The sequence below is a fragment of the Leopardus geoffroyi genome, chromosome B1, assembly GCF_018350155.1.
Source record: "Leopardus geoffroyi isolate Oge1 chromosome B1, O.geoffroyi_Oge1_pat1.0, whole genome shotgun sequence".
NCBI classification, from domain to species: Eukaryota; Metazoa; Chordata; class Mammalia; order Carnivora; family Felidae; genus Leopardus; species Leopardus geoffroyi.
This window is the reverse complement of record NC_059327.1, coordinates 99,777,964-99,802,559: the sequence shown is the minus strand read 5'-3', so window position 1 is coordinate 99,802,559 and position 24,596 is coordinate 99,777,964. Positions and strand designations below refer to the sequence as shown.

Sequence of the window (24,596 nt, the reverse complement as noted above, 5' to 3'; positions counted from 1 at the left end):
AAATAAAGCTCTTTCACCTCTAAATGCTTCATAATATGAATTTAGATAGAATAAATTTTTTTTTTAAATGCTTATTGATTTTTGAGAGAGACATGCACACATGGAGGCGGGACAGAGAGAGTCCCAAGCACGCTTTGTGCTGTCAATGCAGAGCCCGATGCAGGGCTTGAACCCATGAATCATGAGACCATGCCCTGAGCAGAAATCAAGAGTCTGACACTTAAGTGACTGAGCCATCCAGGTGCTCCTGGATAGAATAAATTTATAAAGTTCATCATTCATGATAGTTATCTGTTCATTGAAACAGAACTAAGAATATCTGTTAATCAGTAATCTGAATATCCTGAGTTAAAGTTACTGAAAATAATTGCTTTTTTAAAATTGCAACTTCTAATCCCTATACATGTAATTCCCTTAGTATGAATACGCACAATTTAATACATTGGTATCACAACACTTTTAGCCATTTTTTTTTTTATAAGAAAAGGCTGAAAAATGCTCAAAATTTTTAGGGGAATAAAAACATGATTTACTGAAATGTTGGACCATGTGTCTGTTGAACCACTTTTGTATTCTTACTGAAAATATTTCTTAGGGATGGAACTTCTCAGTGCTGGTGACAGAATGACAGTGATAGGATGTGTGCCAATATTATAAACTGATGTTCACTGCAATTATTTATTATCCTGAAGAATCTGTGAGAACAGGGACTAGTTCTGTTAAATCCTCAGATATGAGTAGATGAAACTTACTTAGAGCCAGTAAAACTCTTAATGTTCCTTCCCTGTAGTGATACACTCGCAAATTCAATTCTGAATACATACATTTCAATTCAAAACCCATATATTTCAACTTAAAACATTAGCAAAAAGCAGAAAGAAATGTATAGGACATATACAAGGAAAACTGAAAAAAGATCTAAGAAAAAAAGTTGAATAAAGAAAAAATATGCTATGTTCATGGATGGAAAGAAAGTGTATATTTCAAACTTCTCCTAAATTAAAAGTTTTAACCAAACTTAATAATTCTTTGGTTTATATCATTAATAGTTCCAATTTTTAAAAGTATGCTATTAAAGTCAACCTAGAGGAATAAAGGTAAAAATATGATTTAGAATAATAATATTGGCGACAAAGAGGGCTGGGAAATAACTGAACATCAACAACAAAAAAAATAGAAATACTAAATCGATGTGGCATTTGCACCAAATGCCAAGATAGTTTAGAAGACATGACACACGGTTTAGAAACAGATTATTAACACACAGGAAGTACACACAAGGCATTAATTACACTTACCAGTAAACATTTTAGTAACAGCCTTACTCTGTTTTCGGGCAGAACACAGAAGCAATAGCCATGGTGGAAAGAACTCATGGTGACCAGCTAAGAGCTCCGCGACAGTTCCAGATAAGCTGGTAGATGTTTGTTCACCTTCGGTAATGTTACACCCTTCATCCACAGAGTCAACAAGTAGATACAGGCTTTGTTGGGGAGGCTTCATTCCCAAAAGAGGGAGTAGAACACACCTGTAAAATACATCTGTATGAGCATTCTCAATATTACTGGCTACAATGTTATTAAGATTTATCATTCAAATATTAGTAATATAGATTATAAATGTTTTAAGAAGAAATACATTTAGGTTTTAGAATAAAAATATTGTGTAAGTTTCAGTTCCTTACTTTAAGAATACTAGTCCCAAATAGTTCACATTTTCAGTAACAAAATTTTCCACAACAAAGGGTGTGCATGAGTGTGTGTGTGTATATGTGTGTATTAGTAAGTCAGCATAATTAAGGGGAAGGATAGTAGGAACTTTAGGAAACTAGATTTCAATACTCCTTTCCTGATTTTTTAAATCACCACTAAAAAGCTTGAGTTGCTTATAACCAAGTTAAAATGTGTTGCAAAGGAAAAAGAAAACAACTTTGGGGATCACTCTAATAAAAAGAAAATACCAAGGGTCCTACAGAATTTAGAAATGTTTTATCATCATTTCTCTTACAAAATGACTGCAGGCTATACTAGTTTGTCACATATACATTTTATTTTAAAAGATCGTATAAAGATAAATTACTATAACCTAGGTCCCATTTGATATATGTTCAAATTTCAATGTAAAGAGCAAATTTCTAGGTTTAATTCCACAGAACAATGCATTTCCTACTCAAAATTTACAGAGCAATTGAATATAACTTTTTCATAACTGAAACAATGCTCATTCATTTTCTTCAAATGTTTACTTGAGCATGTCATGTGGTGAATAAGGCACTGAAAAAAATACAATAGTGAAAAGGACATGATCCATATAGTTATGAATACCAAAAATTTACAGATAATCCTTTCTACAACTCTCTTCTTAAACTTTCAGTCCCATAGCAACCACGATCGTTTTTATCACCTCGTCCTACCAACATTTCTTTATAAATGTCTCTCAAACCCACCTCAGTCTGTAACATCATTTCTCTCACCTGGACTGCCACAATCACTTGTATGTTCTGTATGTCACATGTTTCCAACCACTTCCCCAGAGTTCCTGCTGCAGCCAAAGCAACCTTTTTAGAGTATTACTCCAGCCACACTAGCCTTCTTTCAATAACTTTTATTAGATACAATTACACAAGGACCTTTTCATTAGCAGTTTTCTCTGCCAGAAATGTGCTTCTTTTCTCTCTTCATGTAATTAACTCCTCCTTAATCTTTAATTGTAAGCTTGAGAGTCACTTTCCAAAGGTTGAATCCCTATAGTATGCTTTCATTGTATTAAATATTTCTCTTTCGTAGCGGTGTCAAATTTGCAATGTTATACTTACTAATTTAATGCCATTAATTTTTATTTCTTCCTTTATACTGTGAGCATCAAGACACAAGGACTATGTCAGTTTTGCTCATGAGTGTACCCCAGGACTTAGCATAGTGCTGTGCCCATAGTAGATCCTAAATGAAGACTTGACATTGTTGTACTCTAGAATGGAAAACAAATAACTTCAATGCAGTATACTCAGTGCTATGATAAAAAGCAGTAAAATTACTAATGTGGTAGATAAGAAATGACCAACTCAAGACGGGTAGACAGGAAAGGCAGAGAATGTCAGAGAAATATTCAAGTATTAGGTGCTCAAGATGAGTTAAGTTTTGAAGAAACAGTTATTCTCCAGGAACTGGGAAAATTTTACAATAAACTGTAATAAAAGGAAAGCAGAGCAATCTTGGCAGAAGGAATACACTAAATTTGGGAAAACAATTTATTGTACCTTATTGTACATATTTCCTCTATCATGAGAACAAAGAAGTTTGATGAAAAACAAGTACTACAGTAATATATATACTATAGTATATAATATACTAATATACTATATAATCACTACCACTTGATAAATAACACACAATGCTGTGGCAGTACACAGAACCTACTTTTGATAGGGATGGGAGTTGGGGGGAGGGAAGCCAAATAAACAAGCTTAGCCAACAGAAAGAGCTAGGGTAAAGACAACACATAGGACAAAAAAAAAAAAAAAAAAAAAAAAAAAAAAAAATCTAGTTTAGGCAACAGCACATTTATCTTAAAGAAAAGAAAGACTTGTGAACAAAGCCTGGAAGAGAAAAGTTAGGAAAATGAGTAAATACTGTGTTTTATAAACGTTATTATGAAATTTGGGCTATGACCTAAGGGTACTAAGGAGTCAACTGAAATATTTTAGATGGGAAATTGATACATTTATATCTCTGTTTAGAAAGATAACTGGCTACATTTGAAGGAAAGCCTGAAGCAGGTAAGTAGAAGAAAAGAGTGAGATCGGAGGCCACTGCTTATAAAAAACGGTGGGGCAAGGGGAGAAGCAGGGGGACCACTTCTAACTTTAATTCAGTGTTTTATATGCTTTAAGTACTTTACATGCCAATTAACTCATTTTATCCTCACATAAACTTAAGATGAGTACTATCATAATACCAATTTCCAGATAAGGAAATCAAGGCACATGAAGATAAGTCATTTATCCAAAGTTAAAGAAAAGAATTCAAGTCCAAGCTGTGACTCCAGAACTTATGTAAGGATGGACCCTTCATCCTGGTTTGCCTAGGACTTTCCAAGTTTTAAGCACGGAGTCCTAGAAACTGGCTGTCCTTCATCCCCACTCCCCACCCCCAGTCCTGGGCAAACCAAGGCAGTCAGTCACATTAGTCTACACTCTTATCTACTAGGGTCTACTGATTATACTTACAGCAAATATTATAACAGAGTTGAGGGAAATCTGGTGAGTGAAATTGATGATTTTATTGCTTTTGCTTACTCTGGGTTGTTTGTTTTTCTTTGCTTAGTTTCTTAGAAACTAAAATAATTGTTTCACACTTTTCTTCTTTTTTTAGTTTTTGTTTAATGTTTGTTTATTTTTGACAGAGAGAGCGCGCGCGCGCGCGCGCGCGCGCGCGCGCGCAAATGGGGGAGGGGCAGAAAGAGAGGGGAAGACACAGAATCCGAAGCAGGCTCCAGGCTCTGAGCTATCAGCACAGAGCCCAATGCAGGACTCAATCAAACTCACAAACCATGAAATCATGACCTGAGCCAAAGTCCAATGCTTAACTGACTGAGCCACCCAGGTGCCCCTCACACGTTCCTTCTAATAATAATCCCTTAATGTTATGAATTCCCTAGTAAGTATTTCCAATACCATTTAGTTCAAAATAATTTCCCTTTGATTCCTTCTTTAAATTATAGGTTATTTAGAAGTGGGTTGTACAGCTTTCAAATATCTGGGGATTTCTTAGGTTTTTTATGTTATTGTGTTATCATTATTCAATTCAATTGTGATGAGATAACATACTCTGTATAACTTACGTACCCTTCAATTTATTAAGATTTGTTTTGTGGCCCAGAATATATCTATCTTACTAAATGGTTTATGGGCACTTGAAAAGAATGTGTACTGTCTGCTATTGCTGGGTAGACTGTTCTACCAATGTCAGTTAGGTCAATTTGGTGATAGTGTTTTTCAACTGTTCTATGTACTCGCTGATCTGCTGTTTATTTGCTCTATTATTGAACGGGGAGTGTTAAAATATCAGAACATAAATGTGGCTTGTCTATGTGCTCTTGCAATTCTATTAGTTTTTGATATTTTGAAGCTTTGTTATTATAGGAATAAACAATTATTATGATTGTTATAACCTTGAGAAATTGACCCCTATGTCATTACGAAAGATCCTCTTTTATCTTGGTAATATTCTTTTCTTCAGAATTCACATCACCTGACATTAATGTAGCTATACAAGTCTTTTCTTTTGATCAGGGTTAGCATGGTATGTATTTTCTCATTCTTTTTCATTTAACTATGTGTCTCTTTATATACAAGGTATATTTGTTGTGGCCAACATATAGTTAGATCTCATATTTTTATCAGACAAACTCATTTAATCAGGATATTTACCATTTACATTTAATGTGATTATTGATATCGTTCAGTTTAAACCTACCTTGTTCTTATACATATCATTTTGCAATGTGTTAAGCTGCAATGTTTTGCAATGTGTATATCCGTAAGATATATTACTAGGATTACAGTTGCTAGGTTAAGGGCATATCCGTGTATACTTTGGTAGTAACTGACAAAATACTCTCCTTAAAAATTATATAAATATACATTCCCAACAGCTGTGTAAGAATGCCTATTTACTTCTTCCACAGATACATAAAAATGGCACCATTATAGTTTTAATTTACATTTGTTTCTCATGAGCCTATCACATTTACATATGCCTAGGAGTCATATTTCTTTTTTTCTTTAAAATGTGTCTTTATATCCTTTTACCCATTTTACAAAAGATTATCAATTTTTCTCTTCTTGGTACTCTTTAGTATAGAGAAAATACATTGTTGTTAATTTTTCCACCATTTGTTATTTTTATTCTTGACTTTTTAAGGTTTTTTTGGCATGCAGTTTCTTTTTTTTAATTTTTATGTACATCAAAATTAATTTTTTTTCTCTTATGACTTTTGAGTTTTATGTCACATTTTTGAGGGGCCTTCCCAACTCTCAGCTTAAAAAACATTTCCTCATGTTTTCTTCAAAAGCTTTGAACGTTTAATTTTATTATTTATTTACTTATTTATTTATTTTAATGTTTATTTATTTCTGAGACAGAGAGAGACACAGCATGCGCAGGGGAGGGGCACAGACAGAGGGAGACACAGAATCAGAAGCAGGTTTCAGGCTCCAGCTGCCAGCACAGAGCCCGACGTGGGGCTCGAATCTGCAAACCATGAGATCGTGACCTGAGCCGAAGTTGGTCGCTCAACCAACTGAGCCTCCCAGGCGCCCCTAAATTTATTTTTTAAATCAAATTAATTTTGGCATAAAGATGTGAACTATGGTTCCTAAACATTTTTTTTCCCCACATGGCTCCACAGTTATCCCAAAACTATTTATGAAATTATCTTTCTCCTAGTGATTGGAAATATCTCTTTTCACAGAGTAAGTTTTCATATACATTTTGGGCATGTTTCATCTCCTCCTGTTGTCTCACCATCTCTTCTCCAAGCACTTTTATTTCTGCTTCATGCAATTGTTTAACTCAGGCAATTGCGTATTAATTACATTTTCATTTAAGGCAATATATTTGGCCACAGATTTCTTTTTGTTCCAGGGCAACATTTTTCTGGTGAGTGTTTCCTGTGTTCCTTCCTCCTTTTGTTCTTGAGATACATTTTTATATATCTACGACAGCTCTTCAATAAGATTAAGTTCCCTCTGGACCAGCAATTGCAGGTTAGTGTATCCAAGGTCCAGGCTTGTAAGAATTCTCCTTATGACTCAGAGCTATAAGCATGAAAAATTTCTTTGAGCTTCTACTTCTCCCCAGCCAATTAAGATCAGAAGCTGTGGGGATATATATAAGGCAGGATTTCTCACCACAAACCCCTCCCGGACTACCCCCCAAATGTTTGACTCCTTCTTCCCTGCCTTCTTTGTTCTTCCTTTCTGCCTAATTGGGTCCAGGGGAACTTCCAGCATAAGTCTGTAACCTGTCTCCATGGTTCAAAAAAAGAGCCTTTATACTCTTGATGATATTCAGAGTACACACTTATTTTAAAGAATAAATGTTCTGCCAGTTTTGTCTGCATCTCAATTTGATATTAACTTCCACATTTTATTGAGGTTTGGTTTATAGTTTTCTCATTGTTTTACTTTCTTGTTTTTGTGCTATTTTCCATGCCTTACTCAGTCATACTATACGTCAGAAGCCAATCTATGGCTTTAAAAATGTTGAGATATTTTTTCTAGCCCTGACCTCACCCTAAACTCAAAAGTAAAAATCTCCCAAACTGTCTGCTATCTATCTCTGTGTGTATGCCCCATAGGCGTCTCAAATTTAGTATGTTTAAAGACGTATCCTCTTTCAATTTACCCCCAAAATAAGTTCTTCCCCACCTGACTTCCCCATGTCATTTAATGTATCTCATCATCCCCTAGTTTCTTAGGCCAAAATCTTAGGATCCATTCCTGAATCCTCCCATTTGTTCCAGCCACGTGACTCTCCTTTCAGTTTTGTTTTGTTTTGTTTTGAAGCTGATGTATTTGGTACTCCCTCCTACTAGAATTCCCCCAGGCAAAATTTCTTATCCTTTATGTTTCAACACAAAGTTTAATCCTGAAAGCCACCTTCCGAATCATCATGTCTTAAGAAGCCTTTATCATCACTTACTGCTGTTACTCTAAAGACTCCATCTGACTGTTTTCTTTGTAGCATCTATTCCATTCTCAAATTGGCTTATTGTATTATTTGTGTGATGTTGTAAGGCTAAAGTGAAGCTCTTCCAACTCCATACCTCCTCCCCTAGGACGTGGCTCTCTCCTCCTGCCACACTAGCTACTCGTCTTCACAGCTTCCCAACCTTTCAATTTTGAAATATATGTCAATATTTGTATCTTGGATCTTCTTCCATTCACTTTTTATGTAAGTTTATTAATGCCTTGAAACCAAATTTATATACACAGTCAGCACCTCTTTTCTTCATCCAGACTTGTGAGTCTAACTTCTTACTCCACTTCTCTGCTTAGTTGTCTAATCTTGAACATATTAAAACCTAAACTTCAGACCTCTAATCCTCATCTTGCTCCTACCTTAGTCTTCTTCTTTCCAGTAAAGAGCAATCCTATCCTTTCAGTTTCTCAGGCCAGAAATTTTAGAATCATCCTTTAATCCTTTTTTCCTTTTCATACTTCACATCCAATGTGCTACCAGCTAAATCTTAAAAATAATCAACCACTTTACCCAAATCCAAGCACCATTGCCTCTTACCTCCATTACTGCACTGGCCAGGTACTGATTCCCTTGTTTCCACCTTCAACCCAATTCTCAAAAAGTAAACAGTTAAACCAGATGATGTTACTACTCTGTTTGAAAGACCTGATGTCTTCCAATCTACTGAAAGTAAAAATAAATGTGCTTACAATAGCCTCGAAGTGCATACATTGTATGAATCCTATTTCTCTACCTGTCTCCTACACATACTCCTTTGTTCACTCTGTTCTAGCCACACAGGCTCTCCAAAAAAAATCCCGTTTTTTTCTTGGATTATATTAAGCCAACTCCCACCTCAGGACTTTTCACTTAGTACTTCCTCAGTCTGGAAATTCTTGTCAGAAACTTCCTTCACAATATCTTAATCTCCCCTATATAAAATAATAATTCTTCTCCCACAACCTACCCATTACATCACTACTCTCCTCCTTACTCTAGCTTGATCTTCCATACAGTATTTATTGCCAATAGATATGCTATATATTGTTAACATTTTATTTTCTACCAGCCACGTACTCCAACCCTCAAAATGTAAGCTCAATAAACACGTTTGACATTTCCATTTTTACTTACTAACATATACCAGTATGGCATTTGGTACATTCCTAGCATCAATATATAATTGATAAATGAATGAATGAATGAATAGACCAATGTAAAAGAACTCAGAAATACATATGTACGTATGTGTATCTCACAGTGGTATTATAGATTAATAGTGAAACACATGCCACTCAACAAATGCCAGTAGAACAACCAAGTAGAGAACGCGTTTTTAAATATTAAGACCCAAAAAAGGTAAAACATAAAGGAAATAACTAAAAAATACTCACTCTTTACATTTCAAAACAAAATTTTCACAGACAAAATGACTAGTGCCAAAGGATCAAAGATGTTTAAAATAGTAAGTTATCATTTCACATTCGCTTTCTAAAACACAAAGAACAATGACAATACAGCACCTGTTGGTGATCTACACACATCTATGAGGACAAACTAATACAATGTCAAAGCTTTAGTGCTATCTCACAGAGCTGAAGATGAATATACATACCCTATGATTCCAAATTTCACTCCTAACTATGCAATTTGGAGTTACCCTTTGCTACTTTCCTCCTAGTATATGTCCAAGAGAATATCCAAGAATGTTCTTAGCAGCACTGTGGTTTTTTGTTTGTTTGCTTGTTTTAGAGAGTGGGGGGGAGGGGAGGGGCACAGGGGAAAAAGAGAGAATCTTAAGCAAGTTTCGAGCTCAGCACAGAGACTATCTTGGAACTCAACCCCATGACTCTGGGATCGTGATCTGAGCAGAAATCAAGAGTCAGACGCTCAACTGACTGAGCTACCCAGGAGACCAGCAGTACTGTTTCACAAAAGTTAAAATGCTAAATACATCTTAAATGAGTATCAACATGACAACAACAAGTGAATTATACAGACTGGAATTATATATTATATAGTAGTGAAGATGAATCATATAGAACGTGTAACAACATGAACAATGTAAAAAAAAATGTTACACAGAAAACATTACAGAATACTGCTAGCAACACACCATTTATATAGAACAGTGGTTTTCAAAGTGTGGTGTGAGGGTCCCTAAGGGTATCCTATACCCTAGAGCATTTCAGAGTCAGAATAAAACTAAGATGTGATTTGCTTTTTCAGTGTAGTTCTCTCTCAAGGATAGAGTGGAGTTTTCCAGAGGCTGCATTCAAAAGCAGAGATGATAATCCAATATATTAAGCCTAATATTAAAAAGATTTGAAAAAAAGGCAAAACAATGTTCTTCTTTTAACTTTGTGTATTCTTTTTGGTTTTTTTTTTTGACAATATTCATTCTGTCATTAAAATGTTACTTATGTTCATATGTAATGAATTTATTATTAAATATTTATTAATACATTATTTAAAAATTTTATTAGTTAAAATTTCAATTTTTTTAAATGTTTATTTATATTTGAAAGAGAGAGAGAGAGAGAGGGAGAGAAAGACTGCGTGAGCAGAGGAGGGACAGAGAGAGCCCGAGACAAAATCTGAAGTAGGCTCCAGGCTGAGCTGTCAGCACAGAGCCCCAAAATGGGGTTTGAACTCAAGAGTTGTGAGATCATGACCTGAGCCGAAGTAGACGCTTAACTGAATGAGCCACTCAGCCTCCATAAGAGCGGTCATCTTATGGGTGTGAGCGGGTCAAAATTAGCAAGGGATACCAGGGAAGATTCAAATGTAGATTTTTTTTTTAATGTTTAATTATTTACTTTGAGACAGAGAGGGAGTCTGTGCAGGGGGAGGGGCAGATAGGGAGAGAGAATCTCAAGCAGGATCCAGTTCTGTCAGCGCTGAGCCCAACACGCGGCTCGATCTCACAAATTGTGAGATCATTACCTGAGCCGATATCAAGAGTTGCATGCTTAACTGAACCACCCAATGTCCCCTAAGATTTTCTTTTTAAGTAATTGCTACACCCAACGTAGAAATTGAACCTACAACCCTGAGATCAAGAGTGGCAGGCTCAACTGAGCCACCCAGGCACCCTTATTTTTTCTTTAAAACAAAATAGTAAATCTAGATTTAAAGTAAATATAGCAAAATAGGTAGGTAGATGCATATTTTTCTTATTTTATTTATTTTCCTGTATAAATGATAAACTTCAGGGATAGGAACAATCATTTTCTCCACAAATTCTTTTTCTGCAACCATTTCTTGTACTTGGTGTCATTAACTTTTATGTTTCAATTCCTGTGAAGTCTATGGTGTGCGAGTTGTTTCTCTCGCTAAAGTAGCAATTAATAAACATCATAACTGAGATTTAAGCTACAAACATTTTTTCTCTTTTCTAATGAATATAAATTTTAAATGATAATCTCAGAAAGATTTATAGGAATGAAACTATGAAACACAGAAGAAACTAGGGATTTATAGAAGATAGGCAAAATGTGACCTCATGATTCACATCATAGAATATAAATCGGATGCCGCTAAAAAGTTTTCCATTTTATAAAAATTAATTTTAGCATGCATTGTAAGAAACAACAAACAAAATAAAAAAATACTGGTTCAAATGGATCTCTGTCATTAATAACTATATAATCTATATGTATAAATCACTCTGCAGAAAAACATGTACTATTTCAAACAGAATGTGGTTAGAGCAACACAAATTATAAATGTGACCAAATTTATGATGTTTTTTAATTAAAACATAGTTATTCCCTCAATTGAAGAAATAGTTACTGTCTTCTATAGTCTATGTTCTGGAGATATAAAGGGAACAAGTCAGGTAGGTAGTCTGCTCATTCCAGTAGGTAGGCAGAAAGTTAAAGTAAACACATGAAGCAAAATAACTTCAGATCATGCTAGACACTGAAAATTAAGAAATAAAGAAAACAAAGTGGGAGGATCTGATTTAAGAAACTGACTGGGTGGGGAGATGTCTCAAAGACTTGATGGAAAGGAAAGGCTCTCTGAGGAGGTAATATTAAGGCTGGCACCTAAGTGATACCAGACAAGTAGCCATATAAAAATCTGCTGGCTGGAATGTCACCTATTTCAAAACATGATAAGGGTAATGATGTGGATGCAGAACAATGAGCAAGGATGAAAGTGATACAAGCTGAGGTCAAAGGGTAGGCAAAGACTGGACCATGTAAAGCTTAGATTTTATTCTTAAGGTAGTCAGAAGCCATTGGCAGGTTTTAAGCAGGTAACTAATATGACCTGATACTTTAACACTTTGTAAAGATAAGAGGGACAATAATGGCAACAGGAAGACCATTTTGGGAGGCGACTGCAGCAAGCTAGGCAAGAAAGAATAGGAGTAGCAGCAATGGGGATGCAGAGAAGTGAAGGTACTTTTATCATTGAAATAAAACAAAAGTAGCTAATGGATTGAGTGTAGTGAATGAGTGAAACTGAGGAATCAATGATGATTCCTAAATTTTTGAAGAAAATTATGGTTTTCGATATGAAATATTATTTCCTTAGTTTTTTTATTGTTAGCAATTTTTACAACAGTGGCATATCATTGGTTCCACATCTCTCTCATCTTCTTGAGCCAAGAAGCTAACCAAGGCATGTCATTCTCATGGTGATGCTAGAAGCAAAGAGGATAAGCACAACTACTCGTGCACATTTTAAGCCTCTGTTTGGATCCTGTCTACTAACATCCCACCGGCCAAAGCAAATGACATGGTTGACCCAAACAGAAAAAGGCAGAGAAGTATACTTCTCCTCTAGTAGAAGGACTTCCAATATCTTATGGCAAAGACGAAGAACACACGGAGAGATGAAGGACAAAAACAAATAATTCAATCTACCACAGTTTCCATGTATTCAAATCATGAGTCATAACTGTAAAAGGTCAGTAGTTTCTGGAAAGCTCCAAATCGTTCTTCTAGATAGCCACAAGTAACGTATAATTAGTTCTCTTAATTAATACTTATTTTTATTAAGCAATTACATGAGCATTTAAAATCCTATCTTTTTACCAATGATTATACTTAACTATACACATATACAGTAGAAAAAAATAACATTTGAATATTTCTGAGATTAGAATAACATGAAAGACAAATTGATTTAAAATTTAAGACAATTATATATAGTATGGTCAAAGATAACTAGAACAACTGTAGGGTAAACAGGCAACCAATCAGAATATATTTCAAAGATATATTTTTTAAATTTTTTTAATGTTTATTTATTTTTGAGAGAGAGACAGACAGACAGAGTGCAAGTAGGGAAGCGGTGGAGAGAGAGAAAGGGAGACAGAGAATCCAAAGCAGGCTCCAGGTTCCAGGCTCTGTGCTGTCAGCACAGAGCCCAATGCGGGGCTCGAACTCATGGACCGTGAGATCATGACCTGAGCTGAAGTCAGAAGCTTAACAGACTGAGCCACCCAGGCACCCAAAGATATTTTTATTTTTTTAATGTAAGCTCTATGCCCAACATGGGGCTCGAACTCACAACCTCGAGATCAAGAGTTGCGTGCTCTACCAACTAAGCCAGCCAGGCACCCTTTAAGATTATTTTTAATGGCAGAAAAGTATTTACTTATTTTACTTCATAAAATCAAACCACTTTAGCATATAGAAACCATCTTATTTCATATTTTTTTAAAAAAAACAGCAAAAATGCTAAAAAAAAACCTGAAAAAAAAGCTGTAACATAAATAACAAAAAAAATCTATATCCTTATTATATATATGAAGTTCTTACTAAACCCTAAGAAAAATAAGAATATTCTTACTTCTCATATCTCCTAAAGACTTTAACATTCTCTCATATGCTTAAAATGTTTCTTGAAACAATAAATGAACTTATGTGTTCTAATCAAGTTTTGGAAACACGAAACATACTTTAAAAGAACAAAATGAAATTATCCAGACCTTCAATAGAGGTAGGCAGAGAAATCTGAATTTGTTGTAGAAGTTATCACAGTCCTCAGAAGAAGGACCTAAAGAAAGCACTGTTTTACTATGGTAAAACTGGCCAACTGTGAACAAAAGGAATTAGAAGATAGAGAGGCTAAAATTACTTCTAGGAGTAGATAAATAATATTGTAGATTAGGGTAAAAGATTCAAGAAACATTCCAAGAAAAGGATTAAATGCTTTAGAATAAAGTAATATATAAGAGAAAATAATCAAAGCAAACTCTAGAAACAAGCCTAGGGCAGTGCTTCTTAAACTTCAATACGCACAGGATTCACTCACTTACGAAATGGGTTAAAAGGCAGACTGAGATTCAACAGACCTCAGATTCTGCATTTCTAATAACCTCCAAAAGTAATGTTGATAATGTTGATCTTAAGATCACACTTTTAAGCAGAGTCTAGGAAACAAGAATTAAGAAATAACTTAGATAAAGAGTCACTTTTCCCAGATTTCCAAATAATGATCAGGCTTCAGATTATATGCTTTTATCCTGTATCCTTCCATCTTGGCACTTGTTAAGCCTGCATTTCTACATTTATTTTTGTGATTATTTGTTCAATGTACTTCCCTCTCGCCCCTACCACTTAACTGTTTGGCTTACAACTTTAGCCCTGACACTGACCACTTATCTGGCACAGAGCAGGTGCAGAATATGTTTCAGAAATAAATGAGTGAGCCAATGAATAGAAATGCTGAAAGAGATGCCGATTTGAAAAACACAGCAAGGTTAGTGAAGAACACTCCAGTGAAAAGATACATGTTGATCAGGGCCAGGATAAAAGCTGTTGACGCAAATTTGATTGCTATCATATTAGATATGTTGGTGCAGATTCGATTGCTATCATACTAGATATGAACGCTGGTAGCCATGTAAATAAATAAAATTATTGAAGGAATATGTATAAAGAGAGAAGATCTAAGTAAGCTTCCATGGACAAACACCGAGAGAGTACCTAGAGGGAGAGAGACCAAAGAACATAGAGGAATTTGAAAGGAAGAAATTACAGATAATGAAAAAAGTTCTAGAATGTATCATCTAAGGCTAAGATAGAGTGAGCAATGAGTTCAGAAGCTACTCTGCACAAACATCTTTCTGTGAATATATACATATAGAAGTCAGACTTCAGTAAGTTAAGAAATGAGGTGACACGTAAGTAGTAGGACTTGTGTACACAAATTAGAGATAATATGAAGATTTGGTAGGAAATAAAAAAAAATACACTTTTTGTCAGAGTACTAGGAAACACGTTTGTGTTTGAAAATGCCAGTAGCAGCTAGGCTGGCACATATGAACAGGTAAAGTGGTCGTGGAATAGAATAACAGAGTTGGGGGGATGAATCAAATTAGGGCATGTAGGCCCCAGTGAAGACAGCAGCTAACATGGTTCCACTAGATTACTGATTCAAGAGAATGAGAACCTAATTTTGTCAAAATTTCCACTTTTTTTTCCAAGAAAAACCAGAAATCTGGATGTGTGTATGAAATTTCCTGAATTGGGTAAAAGTATTCAACCTGTAGGGAATAACTTTACTCTCTCTGGTCTAAAACAAAACAAAACAAAATAAAACAAAACAAAACACAAACAGTTACTAAGAAGTAAATGGAAGAATGGCCAAGCAGAACTAAAAATGTGACTGAAATTAAATAACATAAATATGGAGGAATATGTTATGCCATTATAGCGTAAGTGATTAAAGGTTGAGGAACGGTTCAGCAAATTTTATGGAGCAACAGGAACCAAAGGAAGCAGCACTTAGATATGAAGCATAAAAAAGAACCCATCAAGGGTAGAAACAAAAGGTTTTAGGAAGGGAAAGTGGGAGGTCCTGAATGAATGGAAGTCCATCTTAAAGTAAAAATAACATGGTCAAAAGTTGGAAACAACAATTTGGTGAAAAATGACTATGTTAGACTAAAAGAAATGTAGAATTTTGATTTTGAAAATTACATTAATTCATTTATTTCATTTAAAATGTGAATTGCAAAGACACTTTACAAGATCTTTTAATCTGGTAATATTGAAGAATGGATAATGATGGCTATCTTAAATAGTACTAGTTATACCAGACAGACGATGGAAAGGGAATATTTTGCCTTGAAAATACCCCACAAAGGAGGGTAAAAAGGAAGCACACGTTCCAATCTCATTCTGTTCTTAGTCCCTTTGTTGAGTAAGCCAAAAATACTTGCAGCCAGTTGAGACAGAAGATAGACATCTGGCCACTTAAAACTATCTGGACCAATGCCATATTCATACATGCTAAAGAGTACACATGGCAGGTTAATAAATTAATAATCACTATACCAGTCTGGTCTACACTGAAAACTGACCTAAACGATATAACATTTCAATTCCCTTCCTTATGCAAGAGCTTCAGCTATCCTGCAATTAGGTTCAAACATATTCTAGATAGGTAAGTAGCTTTATTCCCTCATTCAAATGATAATCATTTAGCACTTACTACATGCAAAGTGCTGTTCAAAGCACTATGGTAAATATAAAAAATTAATCAGTCATGAATAACGTCATGAAGAAGCATATGCCTAATAGAAGAGATAACAGAAGATATATGCATAAATAACTAAAGAAGCTAAAAATCTAAAGAGATACAACTGAAAAACTATAAATGTTCAAAGAGAAGGAAATAAAAAAATCAGAAAGAAGATTCAACCACTTGAGGGTTCCTATTTGACATAAAACACAAATGTCAGTTTGGTCTTCCAGTTTCCGATTCTTTTCTTAACAAGCTACTCTCACTTAACAAGCCTTTCACTACCAACACAACTTTTTCTTGGCTAAACTCTCAAAGTTTAGAGTCAGTTACCTAATTCTTCATCACAATTTTATTCCACTTACACATTACACAGAACAAAATCTTTTTACTCAAATCTGGAAAATTGACATCACACATAGAAAACTAATAACCTGGTCTGGCAGATTTTTAACTAGAAATAAAAATTAGAGAATAGTGTCTACCAGAAGCAAAAATTTGTATTTCCCAGTTCCACATCCATTTAAATCTCCAAGAAGATCCATGGGTGCAATAACTTGGATAGTAAGATCCAGAAAGGAGTTTCTAGTTGAATGAAATAATCATGTTCAGTTGTGCTTCTAAACCAGTCACAAGATCTGAAACTACTCCACTCCTTCTCACTTTCCCTAAACTTAGATGCCTTTTACTTCTGTCAAAAATAACTGGGATTTGGCTTACAGTTATGTGACTACCAGGAAACTCTAACACAAACTCTAGAAAATACACAAAATATACAAAGTTTTGCAATAAGAGTGTGAAGGGAAAGGCAGAAGGAAAGAAATCAGCCTTTGGTTTTCAGGTAAAAATGTTAATTGTCATCAATTAGACCATCTTAGTTCCACCAACAGAAATGAGAAAAAAAAAAAAATCTAAACACAGTAACAATAGCTTTGCACCTTAACTAATCAAGATAGAAAAATGGAAAAGGGAAAAAAAGAAATTAATAGGTCTTCATTCATCATTCCCTTTAGCAGATCATATAATTCCTTACACTAGTCTTAAAACATTTATGTGTTGCATGAACACTGTAACAGGCATTTATCCCAAATATTATTTCTCTTTATAGAAATAAGATAAATATTATAATAAGAATTTAAGCTCCATGAAGGCAGGATATTTTGTCTGTTCAACTCACTGATTTATCTACAACTGAACTGAACACACAGAAGGTTCTCAATAAATATCTCCAGCTCAACTGTGTTTAAAACACAAAAGGCTCTCAAATATTTGCTCTAAGAATTAATGAAAGTCAGAATAAATTTTGTGACTACTATGTCTAAGAATTGTGATATCATGTCAGAGGGGAAAGAAAGTAGCAGCATTTAACTAGATTAAAATGACATTCCTCTCATTTTTCTTATCATAGAGAAAAAGTGATTTCAATACACCAGCAATTAACAAGTTACCACGTAGGTATATGATTTCATGTAAGAAGTTTTTTTGTGGCACTACGTATTCTATCTAGTATCATTAAACATAAAAACTAGGCAAATAATTAGGAAGTAAAACTGAAGAAAAGTTTATAAAATGCATTCATTACGGAATCACTTCTCTGCAATTTCCCCAACTTTGTTCATCTGTCAAGAACTAAGATTTCTCTTTATCAATTTTCTACTACTATTAAATTGTTTTACAAATGAATATATGAAACCATTAATATTATCAAGTGTTAGATAGATGTTAAAAAAGTAATAAAGTGGGTTTTGAATTTTTTTTCAAAAGCAAAAAAAGATTTTACTTCTCTTTGTTTATATTTCATCTGCCATCATATCACTTTGATCTCTGTCTCTCTCAAAATATTATAACTTCTTGAAAGCAATGATTATCTACCTGTTGAATTACATTTCTCCCTGCCTACACAAAATAGATTCCTATTAAAATTCTCTAAGGCCTTATTTAACAAAAATCAATCACAAATAGAACCCACTGTAATAGAACCTACAATAAAATCTTGGCTATCCAAAAGTAAAGGCTTAGATTATCTAATGCCATAGACGATGCAAAAATATTTCTCTTTAACTGTATTGTATTCTCATACTTGCATTTGACTATGGTTATATGAAAGCTTCAGAGTCTTAGAGGAAATGTACTCTATGAATTATCAGAAACAGTTGTTACAGTATCAGAGTTACCTAATTTATTTAATGATTAACTACTTTAATGATGAAGAAAGAAAGTAACCCAGGCTTTTGAAAGATCTAGAAGGAGATTAAGATCACCAAAATGGTCCAAAAAGAAAGGCTGTGCTTCCTCTACCAAAGTACAGCTTGGGAATACAAAGTGGTTAGCTCCTTCTGTCAATCAGAAAATCAGCACCAGTGTGGTTTTCACATATAGCTCTAATTGCTTCTCATTTCTCTTCAATTATTTGATAACTAAAATTTACACAGGAAAAAAAAAAAAAAAACAGGACCATCTCAGTAGACGGACCTTTTTCAGGAAAACCTATGATACCATACAGAAAGGTCTGCTCAAGATCAGAATACAGCAAAAATGTACAATTAGACATGATTTTAAATATTTAAAGGCATTAGAAATTTACATGTAAATTTCAATAAAATAAAACGTATAATTACCGAATTTAGTCGGACTAAGTTTAACGTAGTTAGCTAAGCTCTTTGAAACTGATTTTCTAAGGTGTTAAATCCAAGTAACTTCTAAGAAATGAAATTATAAGAAATGAAAATTCAGCTCTTCAACTAGTGACAGTATCTTTAGAAAAAGTAGGAAGTCAATAGGAAAAGAGCCGCTTATGCCCAGATACTTTTAAGTCTCCTAAAAGGTAAAGTTTTACATATTGAAGACTACGTTATTGAATAACACATTCCATATTTAAAACTGTCCACTGAAGCCAGTATCTCCTCTTTGTGCACCAGTTATCACCTAACGGATTTCCTTCTTATTTAAAAATGATTGAATAGTTTTAACCCTGATGTTGGTGGCTAAGAGCAAAAGATAAGAGATTTGCCCTGAATTTTACTGGACTGCACTTAAACATTAAAAAATCTGCAAGAATAGCACACCTCTCAAAGACACATCTCTTTGGCTGACTTTAATATACCCTCCCACGTTTGAATTCCACACCACTATCCATAAAGATCATTCCAGACTACTACTCTGTCACTTATATGGGCAATCTGAAAACTCCACTCAAATCACAACTGTGACACACCCCCCTGTCCTCCACAAATTCTAATCTACTCTCCCCCTCTAGTCCTTCAAAGAATTTCTATGATTACAAACCTGTATACATGTACACATTCTTCAAATCCCAGCTCTGCCTGCCACATACAAGACTGTAACCTTGGACAAGTTACAAAGCTTTCTGTGTTTCAGTTTCCTCATCCACGAAATGGGAATAATAACCTACCTCATAGGATTGCGATGAAAATGAAATAAGTTAATATTCGTAAATCTTTTAGAACACTGACACATACATAGCGTTTGCTATTATTGTTAATATTTTCAACACCACTTAAAACTTACGTTTTTCATACCATTAAATCTGAAGACATCATAAAAACAAATATCACTCATTTCACAGCAATTCAAATCCTACTCAAAAGACTCCTAGAGACACACAGAGAGACAGACACATACAGCCACATATACACACACGTATGCTAACTTCCATCGCACAGTATACCTACATCTTTGGGGAACAAACTTCCACCTGCTAAGAGCTACTTACTGTGTAGAAATAAAAGTATACACAAAATGAGTAATTCAAGCAGCAGTGAGTCAATAGCAAGCACAAAAATAACAATCTGCCTGCTTCTTTTAACAAGCAGAGGGTTGATAGGCAAAAAATTATTTTCAAGGCATCATGTCTTCTTGAATACACTTTGAATCTGCAACAATTCTGAAAAGCAACTTACTCCCCTCCTAGACCACTCCATTTACCAAAGGAAAAATGCTTAATTGAGGTTAGAAAAAAAGTTGTTTTTCATATCACTCACTAAAAGTAGTAAAATTATGCCAGATTTTCATTATTTTATAAATATCACATATTTAAAAGTACTACTTAACTTTTTGTTTACTCGATAGGGGAATAAATCCCAAACATAGATTTTCTTCAGATTCTCAATGGCCAATGATCTCTTTCAAAAATAACTTGAAGAAAGACTACTATAAGCAAAAAAGATTAGATTCTACACTGAGAGTTCCTCTAAATTCAGCATCATTTATAATATGCCTTCCCTGAAAATGCAGCCTATTTTCCAAGCAGCTAAATGGTTTTTTCTACCATAAGAAATATCCCTTACCAATTATAGATAATACTAGAAAAATAAATAAGTAAATAAGCAATTGTCCTAAGTTTGAAATAAAAATTAAGTTTCTGTTTCATATTCTGTTATTGAAGAAGTAAAAGAAAAGACATACTTTTAATTCATATCCTGTGCAACATTCAAAGCTTAAATTTTGTTTTCTATACTCAAAGTAACACGTGTATTTACAACTACAGATTATCCCCAAATGCACAGTAGTACAGGTACCCCACAAAATTTAAACAGACAAAAAAACTAAAACAAACAAAAAACCTAGAAAACACATTAATTTTTGCTTAGAAACCAGAATCATGGCATTCTTATTGTTACCTTTTAAATGCTTCAGCTGGGTTCCTTTCACATTCTCCAGGCTGTAACAGGCTTTGGACTGCTGGATCCCTTAGCTTATCCTCATATCCTTGGAGTAGTCCACTGCGGCAGATCTGGGCAACTAGACCTCTAATAAACCCTCCAACACACAAAGTATCAGAGTCCTGGGCTTTGCAGAAATGAAAGGCCAAAGCCTGGCGATGTAAACCTCTCTGCAAGCTCGTAGGTGAACTTGGCCACAACAGCTCAGTACATAGGGCTGTCTTGCCACTGCCAGGCCCTCCTACCAACAACACACCCCAGGCAGCTCCTTTTCCAGAGACAACACTAGCATTATTCCCAGAATTCATTACAAGGGATGGTGTGTTGACAGCACTATTGCAGCAGTTAGTTTTCTCCTGGAGGCAATGCTGAAGCTTGTGGAAAACCCACTCCCTACAGTAAAACTGCTTCCCCTGCAGTAAACTCGTTTGAGCCATTTTGCAGACTTTCTCTTCCCAAGGATTAGTCATAATAGGTTTCTTATCTTCAACATTTGCTAGATCCTGGATACGTCAACAAAGGTCTTTACATCCATTAGGACATAACTTGCATATTAAGTTGACTCTGAATGATACAGTAACCAGTTACAGTAAAACTCAACAGCCAGAGATGCCATTTGCCAATCGAATGTGCATGACTTTATTTAGCTCTTTACTCTTGATTATCAGCAGAAAATATATTAGTTTAATTGTTGAACTGGTGGAAAATTGCCTGGTTCCAAAGCGTGGCAATACTTTTCCTAAATCTTGATGGGTCACATAACTCCATGGTTATATCTGGAGTTTATGTGATTGTGGATGTTTCAAGTGTGCAGATGAGACAATACATCTGGAAAACTAAAGATAATGCCCAATCTTTCAATGTGTACAAAATGCTTCTCCAGATTCCAAGTGTTAATTCTGTATCTGAAAATTAGATGCAGAAAAGATGTCCATTACAGTAAATGCCATCAAAGCGATCCCACGTATACAGTTGATAGGTAGCTCTGTATTTCTTGTTGAAGGATAGTCACTCAAAGTACTAGACCTTGCCATTTTCAGGCATCTGGGCAACTGCAAGGGAGGGAACTGTTTTAGATTAGGGTCTTTTATGTGGCAGAAAGGACAGGCCACTGTTAACACATCCTTAATCCAAAGTATTGATAAAGTGCCATTTTGTTGGAGCGTTGATTCTTAATGAACCTGTTCACAGGTTCCTAGCTTTAAGATATCTGGGAAATCAACAATTTCTACAAGTAACTAAAATAAAACAAAAATATCTTAGTGCATAATATTATATGTTAAGAGCTTACTTACTTAAAAGCTTACAAAAGGATATAATTTGCCAGTTAAAATAATCTCAAAAACCCATATACTTTAAGAAAATCCATATACTTCATCTTTGGCACTTTTAAAAAGTTGGACAATTACCTCCAGAATCATAATTCCACTTTCCTTTCTGTATTTTACTTTCTCTACGGTTATGCTTCCCAAGCAGCTACATTTTAATCCAGTTACCCTGGATTTTTAAAAAAGGCTTTATGCACACACAGTAACATCCTTAACTCTAGCCAAAAAGGTCTTTCCGACAAGCTTGGTAGAACAGCGCCAGTTAAAGGAAGCTCTATTAAATTGCACAGTCCAGCCAGTCAAGGACTCTGTTTACTCGACTAGTCACACTTCTTTGTTGATAGTTTGCAAAATCTAGAGGATGATTACTATGGTTGCGGCTGGATGGGAATGGGTTAAAAAAAAATAGAGGGGGAGGATGGGAATAATCTTAACACGAATGATAAAGCCAAATACAAGTACAACGTGAATCCTTCCTTCCTCTGCGCCAAAGATAAATGTTTCGGATGGGGGTGAGGAATGGAATCTACTACTGTGGCCGGAGAAAAGGCTGCCGGGGAGAATTCCTTCCGAGACAGAAAAGGGATAAGGAGTAGAATGCTTCAGGGCTGGTGGGTGTTTGCCTACAGTTCCGGCCTCTAGTTTCAGCTGTTAGACAAAAGGAACTCCGGGATTCCCAGAGATGGGAACCACCTTCGGTTTGAGCAGCCTCAAGGAGCCACAGGGGGGCCACCTCGGAGAGGCCACGGACGGAGGTGCAGCCTCTACACCGAGGTCTTCCCTTCCAGAAGGCTGGGAACGCCCCAACACCCCGCCCCGCCCCGAGATTTTGGGGTGTGTCTTTTGGAGGGGGAGGGGGTGCCCGACGCCCTTGCCAATCCCAGATGAGGGGTCGCCTTCCAGTCGGCGCCCAGTTCTGCGCCCCCACCCCTCGCGCCGTTCCCGCCCCCACCGGACCCACGGCGGAACGAAGGGGACGGAGACTGCAAAGGGTGGGTGGGTGAGTCAGCCTCGAGCCCAGCCACAGCCCCCGAGCTTCCGACCTGAGAAGGGGCCTCGCTTCTACCGCCGATGCCGCCCCTCGGTTACCTCGGCCCCAGCCGCCGCCGTGGCCGCCGCCGCTGCGGACTCTAAGCCTCAGACACTTGCTCCTCTGAGAATCCGCGGCCGCCAGCGCTCTCGGGACTCCAACTGCAGCCTCCTCCTCCTCCCGGCCTGGGGCACGCTCTCAGCTCCGGATCCTCCTGTTGGCCCCCGGCAACTGCCAGTTCCAGCTGCCCCAGCAGCCTCGGTCGTGCTCCTCCCAACCCCCACCAGCCAACCGCCGCCGCCGCCGCCGTCAGGGCAGTGACTGTCTCAGGCAGCCCGGGACTCGGCCGGCTCCGCCCCGCCCCACTCCGTGGCCCCGCCCTCCAGCCCAGGCCCCGCCCCCACCCGACCGCTCGGCCTTTCTTCGCCCGCCGGCTCCTCCCCTTACTCCTCCCCTCCCCCTGCGCGCCGGCCCGTCGCCGCCGGTGCCTGGGCGTGTGCGGGCGCCTAGACCCGCTGCCCGCCTCGCGGGGGAACCTTTCTGGGGGTGGCTTTCGGGCCCCGCCTTTGTGGGGGGAGGAGAAAGGGGCGGGGGCTGCGTTCTCACGTCCCCGAGCTCACGCGAGTCGCTGCCCCCACCCACCCCGTCACCACTCGGCCCCGAGCCTTTCTTTGTCTTTCAGGCCGAGGACTCGCTGGCTTTGGGGGCCATATCCGCTCCTACGAAGGGCAGTTGAGCTGGGAGAGTTGCCCCTTGCCGCCTTCTTAACCCCCTTGTTCCGAAGACCACTCCAGACCCGTCCTATTCTTCAGTCGTCTGGGTTCCCTTTCAATCCATTAAATTCCGGTGATGCTTTTACTTTCTCAGCCTGAGACTGAGAGAAGCAAGGAAAGGACTGGGAAGAATATTGTAAGAATAAAAAATAGTGGGGCTGTAGCGCTACATTCCCATCGGCCTCATGAAAAGGACGTGGCCTCCACCAGGTGGAGGTTGAAAGCAGTCATGAATCGGTCTCAGGCTCCTGTCCTTCTGGACACTTGGATGACCCGCAGAGGCCACTCTAAGGGAAAGAGTCCATGGTCGAGGTCAGACTGTAGAATCAGATAAACTGTCCTAGAGGGCCTGACTACAGGCAGTTACTGTTAAACAAGACAGGCCAGTTGTTTGCACTCACTTGGACCTGGGTTATTTAGATTCCAGGTTTCTGCTGGGAAGGTAAATGTACTGTCATCTGACAGAGTAGAAAATGTGCTATCTTTATTATTTTATTATTTATGCTAAAGCCATGAGTTCTCCATCTCCCGTTCTCCATTAATTTCAATGTTTA

At 36.8% G+C, this 24,596-nt stretch overlaps 1 protein-coding gene across 3 annotated transcripts in view; it reads right to left on the bottom strand.

The window, feature by feature from the left end:
• ANKRD50 (ankyrin repeat domain containing 50) overlaps positions 1 to 23,628 on the bottom strand; it is a 32,498-nt gene extending 8,870 nt beyond the window's left edge. The window contains exons 1-3 of one of the 3 annotated variants that reach the window (XM_045468102.1): positions 23,329 to 23,628; positions 20,870 to 21,816; positions 1,299 to 1,528 (exon numbers count right to left, since the gene is read on the bottom strand). In XM_045468102.1, coding sequence (XP_045324058.1) covers positions 1,299 to 1,528; positions 20,870 to 21,381 — 742 coding nt within the window. In that variant the 5' untranslated portion in view covers positions 21,382 to 21,816; positions 23,329 to 23,628. Of the gene's footprint in view, positions 1 to 1,298; positions 1,529 to 2,815; positions 3,345 to 20,869; positions 21,817 to 23,328 lie in introns of those variants that run through there. The other 2 variants (XM_045468112.1, XM_045468122.1) reach the window with 2 other exon arrangements.
• Positions 23,629 to 24,596: the final 968 nt, after the last annotated feature.